At 55.5% G+C, this 10,605-nt stretch overlaps 1 protein-coding gene across 1 annotated transcript; it reads right to left on the reverse strand.

The window, feature by feature from the left end:
* Window positions 1–5,098: 5,098 nt before the first annotated feature.
* On the reverse strand, window positions 5,099–10,398 carry LOC119112698 (uncharacterized). Its single transcript, XM_037236955.1, has 4 exons — window positions 10,306–10,398; window positions 8,343–8,452; window positions 7,426–7,618; window positions 5,099–5,852 (listed from the first exon to the last, which is right to left on the reverse strand). The coding sequence occupies exons 2-4, from the start codon at window positions 8,450–8,452 to the stop codon at window positions 5,604–5,606; spliced, it is 552 nt and encodes a 183-aa protein (XP_037092850.1). The 5' UTR covers window positions 10,306–10,398; the 3' UTR covers window positions 5,099–5,603.
* Between the last annotated feature and the right edge of the window lie 207 nt (window positions 10,399–10,605).

The raw sequence follows: 10,605 nt of genomic DNA on the forward strand, positions 1-10,605 counted from the left end.
TTGAAGCCATCAGATCGCGCCTAGCGGAGTGTCACTGAAGCCATCAGAGCACACTGGGCGGAATGGCGTGGCGATCAGATCACGCCGGGCGGATTGTCACTGGCGATCAGGTCACGCTGGGCGGAACGTCACAAGCCATCGGATCACGCCGGGCTGAGTGTCACTGTGGCGGTCAGGTCACGCTGGGCGGAACGTCACGAGCCATCGGATCACGCCGGGCTGAGTGTCACTGTGGCGGTCAGGTCACGCTGGGCGGAACGTCACGAGCCATCGGATCACGCCGGGCTGAGTGTCACTGTGGCGGTCAGGTCACGCTGGGCGGAATGTCACGTGCCATCGGATCACGCCGGGCTGAGCGTCACTGTGACGATCAGAGTACACGTGACGGGACGTCACAGTGGTCACGTCAGTGTTACGGGAGCGTTGGCGTGATCGCTAGATCACACTCCACGGAGAATGAATGGTCTCCAGGCCATATGAATCACGCCGCACAGAGTCTCACCGTGTTCATCCAAGATTACTGTCGTTGCCAACTGACAATTGACAATTGCGGTCAGCTGCCGCGGGTGGCACGGGATGGAACGTTATTTTGGTCACCAGAAGTAAATGAAGTGTGTCGCTTCAGAAGAGCCAATGTCGTATCACACACGTGACATATATGCATCTCGATACTATACGACACGGAACCATGGAATGCCATAGTGACCAGATCGCAAGGAAGCATCCAAGATTGGCGCGTTAGTGTGGCCACATAGGCCTCACAGTCGTCACGGCCAGTCATCACTGTCGTCAGATGTGGCGGTCAGCGGCGCTGACTCAGAGTGCTCGTCGCTACCGGCTACATGACCGTGGGGTTAAGGGGTCGGCGGTCCACAGAGCGACCGGCGGGGAGATAGCGAGTTCATCCCGCTGGGACGCCTCACACGCAGTGAGTCAGGGTCCGGTGCAGACGCGGGCCGGATACAAAGCTGCGGCCTGTTCTCAATTCCCACTCATTGAATCACTCTGGCAACTTAAGGCCCTGTTCAGCGGTATTTGTCACTCTGATCTCGTTAGGTCACACAACAGCCCTGTAAATACAATGTCCGACGCAGCCCGCAGGCACGTGTCAGTGCAATCCTCCCGAGCCCGCAGCTCGCAGGCACGTGCCAGTACAATCCTCCCGAGCCCGCAGCCTGCAGGCACGTGCCAGTACAATCCTCCTGAGCGCGATGGCCGGACGCTAGTTCAGCTGCGCGCGCTTCGACCATTTATCTCGTTTGTTCAATAATATCGGTGAATGATCAACTGTGATAAAAGGTAACAGCTATCAAAAGATCGTCGCGAAGTTTCTCGACCCAGTGCGACTGGTAGGCTGGTTTACATGGCATGAGCCGCAACGAGCGACGTGAGCGTTATTCCCTAGCAGCACTATGCTCCTCTGGCGGCACTACCGCAGTGGCCTGCACTTCGGGGGCAGCGCGCGCTGCGGGCCCAGCTCAGCTTTCTGATCGCGTCGTGCCTCGAGAGCGCTCTCAGACTGGCCGGGAGCCAATAGCGTTGCGGGGAGCGCCCCGCTCCGGACTGTCGCGGCCGACGCCGCACGGGGAGGCGGGAGCTGGCCCGGCGGGTGACTGCAGTGGCGGCGAGAGCTGGACTCGACTGCTGCACCCGCACCGAAGTCAAGGCCGGCAAAGGGGGACAAGTGACACCGCCTGGGACGGCTGCAGAAAGCGGCATCAGAGTGTGCCGCGGCCGCTCCTGCAAATCACGACCGCCGGGGCCGAGCGGCCACTCGTACACAGCCGCCGGCGGAGAAAAGCCTGCGATGAACGCGCCCGATGGAGCTGAGGAGCTCCGACCCACTTCACCACTCAGGCGGCGGCGAGTTTACCGGATTTGAAACAGCGTTATAGTTACGACAAAAGTGGCGCGCATGTGTTGTCATCTTGTCGCTGGTTTTGAATGAGCAAATTTGATGGACGTTGGAATGAGAGACGCTGGTTTTGAATGAGCAAATTTGACGAACGCTGAAATGAGAGAGCCTCTTCTGCGGCGGGAAAATGATGGCATTTTAGCAGCGGTCAGGGTTCAGTGTCATTTCAGCTCAGGCTGAAGTCATTTCAAGACCAGGTCAGTGTGCATTCATTGAAATAAACTGTTACTGACTTAAACGTTTTCACGTGGTTTGTCATCATTCGCTTTTTATCGTTTCCAGCCCAACATATCAATACTATCATTTATAGCCTCGTGGTGTATTTCGTAGGGAGATTCGCCTCTCACAACGACCAGTGTTTCCGCCAGTTATGACATTCGTATTGCAATGGTGACCTCAGTAGGCGGTATGGGATTTGTCCAGTTTTCTGTTTCGCTTGGTCCGCTGTGATCTACCATGACGCACTCGGTAGTTTCTGATTTGCAATATGCGTTCGTTTGTTGACTAATTTGTCAAAGCAGACATCACGGGTTTGTCAATATTTAAGTTAGCCTGCCATGACTTGGTGACCCGATATGACCGCGTCGCATGATTGCCTCTAATCGACACAAAGTCAACCCGAAGTCAAAGTGAACTGCATCATAGCAATTCAGAACAAGATGTGCAACTTCGGACTGCTGCCTTCGAAAGCCCGACCGTCGCACAAGCCTTCACTGATGACCGCAGGTGCAGGATCACATTCAGCTGGAGAGGCTTGAGCCGCGCAGCTTCTATACTCAGTCCCTCAGTGTAACGTGTCACAGGGACCTGTCAACACTGACGCCTGCTCTAGAGCGATTCGAACAGTACAAACTAAAACAAGCGAGTTATGAGATGGCGCTCCGATTACCTTCAAGTGGTAAAATAAAACGGCCCAGCCAGAGAACTGAAACAGTAACTTCGGGCGCCCCCGGTCGATCGAACCCACTTAGAGCCCTCAGGCGGTTTGAGTGACTGCATCCCGCTGGTGGCCTCTGTGACCTGACCTAGCATCGATGATCCAGCTTGAATGCGCCAAAGCGACGCTGTACATGCGTCACATTTACTAGACGTGTGCTGGCAATTATTAGGGTGCGCCTCAAATGCTTCAGAGGTTATTTTGAAAAATCGGAACACTAGTCCTAACTTGCCAGATGGGTACGTGTCGTTCTAAGATTATAATTTTTCCTATTCAGGCAGCCAATGCCGCCCTCAGCTCCTTATGAAAATCATTTTCATGTGCTTTATACGTAATAGCGGGGTACTATGCAAACAGCAATTTGTCATGCTTTCATCGCGTGCACGTTTATTGCTCGACGATTACGTGAGATGTTGGAATGAAGATGGCCTTCGTCGCCCTTTCTACCGCTACCTCGATTCAACGGCAAATCCCGGTCTAGGTGGCTGACTGTCCGCTTCTTGATGATCTCTGGCGGTGCGGGCCGTCTCAGTAATGAGGAGGCGTCTCGAGGGATGCCTTGGCCGACAAGAAATTGGTCATAATTTGTAACTGCATTTGCTGGTGACTGCTAGTCGTCCTATTTGGATCAGCTTGAGCCCAACCACTTAAGAACCAAATAGTTCAGGAGAGATTCAATAAATAGGGTAGAGTCTTAGCCGGCTTACACTATCACCGTTACCGAGCCTTATCCCCTATCCCTCACAGGGACATGGCCTACGTCGGGGTGTGTGCAAATGCGCGGGAGCAGCTTCTAACAAGAGTAAACAGGCTCTGCTTGGCTCACTCGGGTGCTGATTTAGCGAGGCACCACACCAGTACCCTCACTCACAGCTGGTGCCCCGGTATGGAGGGCCTGGTTCGCTGGCCGACGAATTACGGACCTGGGCTGATGTCCCCCTGCGACTCACGAGACATTGCAATGGCTTCTCTGTACCCCGGCCCCGCGCTGAGAGGAAGAAACGTCGTTTTCCTCCTGCGCACCCAAGTTTTACTGCGCACGACCGCGTGACCTCAAGCATCTACCGGTTGTGACCTTTACTCGACAGCTGCTGCGTCGTGTTATCAGTGACACGACACAGTGACACAGTGACACGACCCGGTGACACGATAGCAACGCTCGCACGGGTACGATTGCATGCTTGTATGTATACACGTGTCTGACTTTCCTGACCGCCGCCACGTTGTTGAATCTCCGTGACAATTGGCAGCGATACCCTCAAGTTTATATTGAATAACCCGAGTACATGGACGTGGAATGGGCCGTGGGCCGACCCATGGCTGGCGATGGCGGCATGCTCTCGATAAAACCAGAGGTTCCGAGTATACAGGATGGACTGGAGACCGAGGACAAGGGATGGATGGCCGGGCATCTTGATATTTGATCTTACAATGGCGTCTCAATCTGCTCATGACAGGCATTATTCATCTTGGAGTCATTTTGTCCAGTGGCCCTAATTATTCCCGAAGCCTGAACCTGCTGCGGTTCCCCCAGACATCCTGACGGGGCTCAGGCACAGACAGCATCGAAGCCCACTGACGCGGACTGTGCGCCCCCCGATGTTTGGCGGGAGATCCATGGTCGTGCAAAGAAGCTCCTGATTTCATGAGGCTTAAGGCCCAAGCGCAGGGACGGGTGTTGGCTTTCCTGGGTAGCCTGGTTCTTTGCAGACCTTGAGGAACACTATTATCCCTGAACACACCTGAACTTTTACGGAAAAAACTGCGAATTTCTCTCACTTTGTGGTTTGATGTCAGAAATATTTGTCTACAAAATCCTGAACGTTTTGCAATCCCCAGCCCGCTCAAGTCTGCGATGATACCACTGCCGGCTTTCCTGTCGAGTGTAGCTCTTGCAGCAATGAAGTATAGCGCGGTTACGCTGGAAGTTTATCCACCAGATATTGTGACAATCTGAGGACATCGCAGTTGTGCCTGAGGCGTATTGCGCTGGCACGGTACAAAGAGGCACACATTCAACCAACCGGGTCATCCGCTGGTGTCACGGCCCACGCCCATTTGCTAGAGAGGGCAACCTCCTAAGAGCGATTCTCCTCTTCTCGCCGTGGTCTGCTGGCGAGGAGTATTATAGACGCAGGGTTCGGTGATGAGTCACTCTGCACTCAGTGAAGCAGTGCACGCGAATTGAAAATGATCGTGGGATAGCTCGTTTTCTGCCTTGGGTGATTTCAAAGACATCAATCAGCAACGCTTTCGTCAGATTTATTCTGTCTATATCTGACGAATCGTGTATGTTACACTCTAGTGGGGTCGGAAGTCCCCACACTGTTCAGAGAACTCGACGACGCTCCGCATAGCTCGTGAGCCAATGCAACGATAATTCATGGTGTAGCAAGTCCATACAATGATCACATGATTCACAGTGCCCGTGTACGCCTTGTACCGGATTCCTCTCAAAACAGTTAAACAACGGTGCTGTCTTACGACACAGACCAGTGTAAACAGCATGCCATGCAATGAATGCCTCACAATGATGTTCTGCTCCCAGGCTCCGCAAACAACCACGGCCTGTCCGACAAACATGATCCGCCGCACTCGCATGTACAGTCCCTGTAGTCGTCCAGAGTTCACAGCTCTCGCTCCATGCACGGTGTGGCGGCACGGCCGGCCCGGCCGGCAACGCTTCCGCCGTGCTGCCGGAGCCGCCAGCCCGCGTCGGCCCGCTCGCCTCTCGGGACCTGGCGGCGCCGCTCACAACGTCTCCGTGCCGATGGCGTTGCTCTCCTCGGCCGCCTGCTCGACACTCTGCTGAGGCACCTGCGCGGCCGGCGCGGTGGAGTCGGTCTCGGCGTCTGTGCCGAGGTCGCGAATGAAGCTGGCCACGGTCCGGTCCAGCTGCACCAGGTGCGTCTTCACCTCGCCGGCCAGCTGCTGCAGCGTCTTGTCCTTGACGCTGTCGCGCACCTGCTCGAACATCCTCACCACCGGGGAGATGGCGTCCTGCGGCACAAGCCGGACATGGCCGTCAGCCGTGGTGCAGTTCAAACATTTACAGTTCAGTCAGTTTGTGGCTTGTATCACCGTAGGCGATCCATCCACAATGTTGCGAGCGCGAAGTGTCGCTCCAAGTGGTGAGCCTTAAAGACAAAGCTGTAGAGCAAGAGTTCAGAGAGAGACGAAAGGCGCTTAGTGGCCCTTTTCTGGAGGATGTGTGTGCTCGAAGTCGTTTTGTGCCACAGTGAGCGATTTAAGGGGACTTTCTAGAGGACCCCTCCGTACCGGATGAAGAAAAGCGACCTGCCACGTACAATGGCTGTATAACTTATCGACGATAATCCTTTCCAGTTACGGCGTGCCCTCGAATATAACCAAGCAGATGGCCATTTCATGGTTGTCATGGTGAGTGTGATTGCATAGCACTTGAACAGAATTCGGTGCAATTAAAAACAATAACTGCACTTTAAACCCATCAACCAATACGCACTTTTATCAGACCCAATTTGATCCGGCTCAACCCATCATACCATTTTTTCCTTGGCGATATACATCAAACCACGTGTGCTGGTCTGTCTTTGAATGCACGCAAACCTTATTCTTGTCGCTCGGGGCTTTCGAGTCCGGCACAGTCAAATACAGGATGAGTCCTAAATGCATGGATTTGTTCAGACCGTGACGGGTTCCACCGATCGACCTGTGTCGTTCGTGATAGGCACGTAATGGAACAAGCGGACCCGAATGATAACTTGGAATTACGGTACTTTGAAATAAATTATCGTAGTTACAAGGCCTCTCTCGTCCAGAGATAATGGGCTGGCTGCCTCACAAAAAAACTCCTTTAATGTTAACGTAGACCGCCATCGTTAATTGAGAGGAAGTAAGCAGCCGACACCCACGCTGAGAAGGCAGCTTGTTGTGGTGGACATTTCTGGATTATTCTGGGCTTTATCGGAGTATTGCATCAGACGACCTTACCCAACCTTGAACATGTGATCTGAGCGCGGGCGTCGATCGCCGGCGTCAGCGTATCAACACTACCCATCGTGCCTGAATGACCTTCGGAGTGTGACCTCGCTGGGCGTGGGTGTGACGGACGTCACGGCACGGATCGACCGCTGTGGTGCGTGGCCGTTGGAGCGAGGACAAAGGCTGGGCCGTGGGCGGAAGCGAGACCGGTTTGGGAAATGGCTGCGAACGGTCCTCGGACGGCTGGGCGCGGGTCACGTCCGGTGCTGACTTGCCGTGACGTGGCGCGCGCCTCCGCCGGTCGGCACCGATCACGAGCAGGCGGGCTCGCGGGTCAGGTGACGGCCCAGTGTTCATGACGCTCGGCCGCCGGCCCCAATGCCCTGCAGTTCAGGCCGCGTGTCGTCTGCCAGGCTTGCTTGCCCCGGCCTCAAAGCACTACACCGCACGCAACGCATATATGACGCAACAGGAGCCGTTGTGGTCGCGGTCAGCCGCAATGTGCGGTGAGACGAACCACTGTATCCATCCACGCATGGCCACAGCTACCCTGCGTGTTCGCGGCGGGGGTCCGACCAGCCTGTGCGTAACGCGGTATTGCGGCTCATACCTTGGCGCTTTGGACGGCCTCCATGTCCTTGACGCGGACGGCGAAGTTGACGGTGGCATTACGGGCTTCGATGGCCACCTCCGATACCGTCTTGTTCTGCACCGTCTCCATGAACAGGTCACGGAGGGGCGCCGTCCAGTCGTGGATCCGCTCGGTCAGCGCATCCAGCGAGGCAAGGCCAAACAGACCGCCACTGCAGCAGGAGTCCGGCGGCTTATTATGCGTGCATTGAGGTCACAAACACAGGGGCGTCACGCGCGCTCTCGGAATACGTTTTGACATTTCTGTGGACAGCTCTGTGTAATCCTGATCGATAGGTTGTACAGCTGGCAATCACAATATTGACTCTTGAGTTCACACAGATGAAGCTGCTCCAGTACAATGATGAGTTCTTTTGCAAAATACCACAACAGCTTTCGTGGATTACAGACGAAAGAATGGCTGCATCGCCTGCCTGGTAAGTGCAACGAAAGCTGAACGTATTGAAGCAAATGTGCGATTTTATCCTGCGGACGAGGCCATGGCCGGCTGACATTCCCGACGCATGATTGGCTGTGACGTCAGGTCCAAATGTTATGACATCGAGGACCGGGGTCAGTGATTCACTCGCCAGCTGGTCAGTCTTCTCCGTAACAGATTTGACGGATAGCAGCTGGCGGTAAAACAACCACGGCCAGCACGTCACGTGACCAGCGTGCGCACACACTACCCGGACAGCCAACCGCACGCACAATATTTCGCGATACTAAGATTCCTCATTCGCAGAATCTCAGCACCACGGCGTGACCCTGCACTGAGCGTAGGGGCCGTGACCCCTGTGCGAGGGCTCTGCTGCAGTGATATAACGGCTCATTCAGCGAGCGAGGAGGGGTGGGGGCAGGCCAGCAGAGCCCCGGTAGAAGAGGCCTTCGGCTGACCTGGACGAGGGCTCCGACTCGGAGGGCAGCGGCTCGGCCGGCATGGGGTGGACGGAGACCACGCAGACAGCGGCCACCAGCACCAGCAGCAGGCTTCCCGCGTTCTTCATCTGTGGGAGCCACACGGTCACGGACGGCTCACGACAGTGCATGGGACGGAGTCACATTAAGGTCACGAGATCACGCGGGATGGAAGATCACTATGGCCACCGGACCACAAGAGGCGGCGCATCACGTTGCTTGCAAGAGCACGGGATACGCAGCGTCACTGTGGTCTCAATGCTACAAGGAAGGAGGGTCATTGTGGTCACCACGACATCCAGGTGATGGAGTTGGATGGCGTGGTGACCTTTGGAAGAGTGTTCCTTTGACTGACAGCCAATATCGTTAAGCGAACGATAATATAGCGTCGACGCAGTTGTGCAGCGATGCAGCGGTGCAGATGCGGATGCATCAGCGCAGAGCTATAACCTCGCAAGAGTGGGGTTGGACAGGTTAGCAAAACTCTGGCATTTATCTAAATTGCTTGCTAAGTTGCTAAGATTGCATATCGTTTACGTCAGTAATCCGACGTTGACATTGGCCTTCGAGACTGCACCTCATCACAGACAAGGTTATGGCGTCATTTGTCCTATGCAACAGCAATGCACTTGCGCCTTCCCTTTGAGAGCCACCGTGATTGAGTGACGTCATGAACATCTGCGTGATCCGGCCACCAACGCCTTTCAACGGACGGCCGAAACAATTTGACCGGTGGGTGGTAGGGTGCGTTGGGTTGGAAACTAGACATGTATCATTAAGAAGTGCCTACTTGGCCGGTGACAAGTGGCAACCGACAAGTGTCAAGCTATCCTACTTTACAGACTGGCCCCAAGTCTCAATGAACGGAGCAGGGGCGTAGAAACGACCAAAAAGGTGACGGACCGAGCTCATTCCTCAAATAGTCAATGTCAGTGTCACATCTTCACAAAAAGCGACTGGGTCGTGGCCCACATGAAGCCCCTGTTTCTACACCTTCGAGAGTTTGGTCACCAGATCACACGAGAGGAGCGTCACCGAGGTGCCAGACCACACGGGGAAGAACGTTACTGAGTTCACCCGAGCACAAGCTCGGAGCATCGCCGAAATGACCAGATCACACGAGAGGGAAGAACCACTGCGGCATCCCTAAGGACGGAGCTTCACTGGGGCCACTGAACAACTCGTTCTCACCATCGGCCGGCAGCCGAGTCACGCATCCCAGCTTCTCGCCGGCGTCGGTGAGCTGACAAGATCAACAGAAGTCCGACCCAGGCCGAGGCAGTGCCCGAGGGAGTCAGGTCCCGACCGGAGTCGCGGCAGCAGTGCCGGACCCCACTACGGCCCAGGGTGGATCATGCGGCGCGTTCAAGCCGCGTTTATTCGGCTTTTAGGAGGTAAGCCATGGCTTGGATCACACATTAAGCCCACCCCGGCTAATCAAAGCGCGGGCCCGGTACTCAGCAAATGCGTTCTTCAAGAGCATATAGAAACTGCCACCTGCCCCCAGTGATCAGACGTCAATTCGATTTCGGGAGGCAGCTGATCGCTCCGGTGAATAATCAGATATGGTACCGCCACACCGGCGTCCGAGGGGGCCTCCAATCCGCGCGACTGGTTAAGTGACTTGGTTAATCCATAAATAGCGACGCGCGAACTGCGGTTAAACGTATGCAGGAGCATGAGCGTTTGACGAAAATTTAATCGCGGGAAGAGGCTCAGAGGCATTTCGATCTGTGCCTCTCATGCACCGGCAGCTCAGGGCTGAACCCTGCAAAAGTTGGAATGAATCGGGCCCCCTAATCCCCACCAAAACACGGCAGCTCTGGCGCTTGCAAGCATAAACGTCCAAATTCGTTAGGACAGATGCAATCTATACATCTGCGGCCTTCAAATAATTGTCTCGACAGCCTGCTGAACAAGCCGCTCCCACTGCGCCGCTCACCTTGGTATTCGTCTCGGACTGGCGGAGCCTCAGACGTCACCGTTCGCGCGCTCCACTTGGGACTGACGCGGCCGGTTGCGGCGGCCGCATAAGTAGGAGCCGGCCGGCCGGCTGACTCAGCGGCGGCGAGAGCCGGCCGCCGCCGCTGCTGCCGGGAATCGCGGCCGGGGCGCGGAGCGGCCGCTGCGTGCGCCGTCCGCGGAGAAAGGCGAACTGTCTACCGGGAACGCGCCCAAGAGAGTTCGGGAGTTCCGGCAGATAGCCGGCGCTGCTCGGCGGCGCTTCGCCGAATATTATGCG

Source organism: Pollicipes pollicipes, unplaced genomic scaffold (assembly GCF_011947565.3).
Source record: "Pollicipes pollicipes isolate AB1234 unplaced genomic scaffold, Ppol_2.1 Scaffold_7261;HRSCAF=8764_pilon_pilon_pilon, whole genome shotgun sequence".
In the NCBI taxonomy this organism is placed as follows: Eukaryota; Metazoa; Arthropoda; class Thecostraca; order Pollicipedomorpha; family Pollicipedidae; genus Pollicipes; species Pollicipes pollicipes.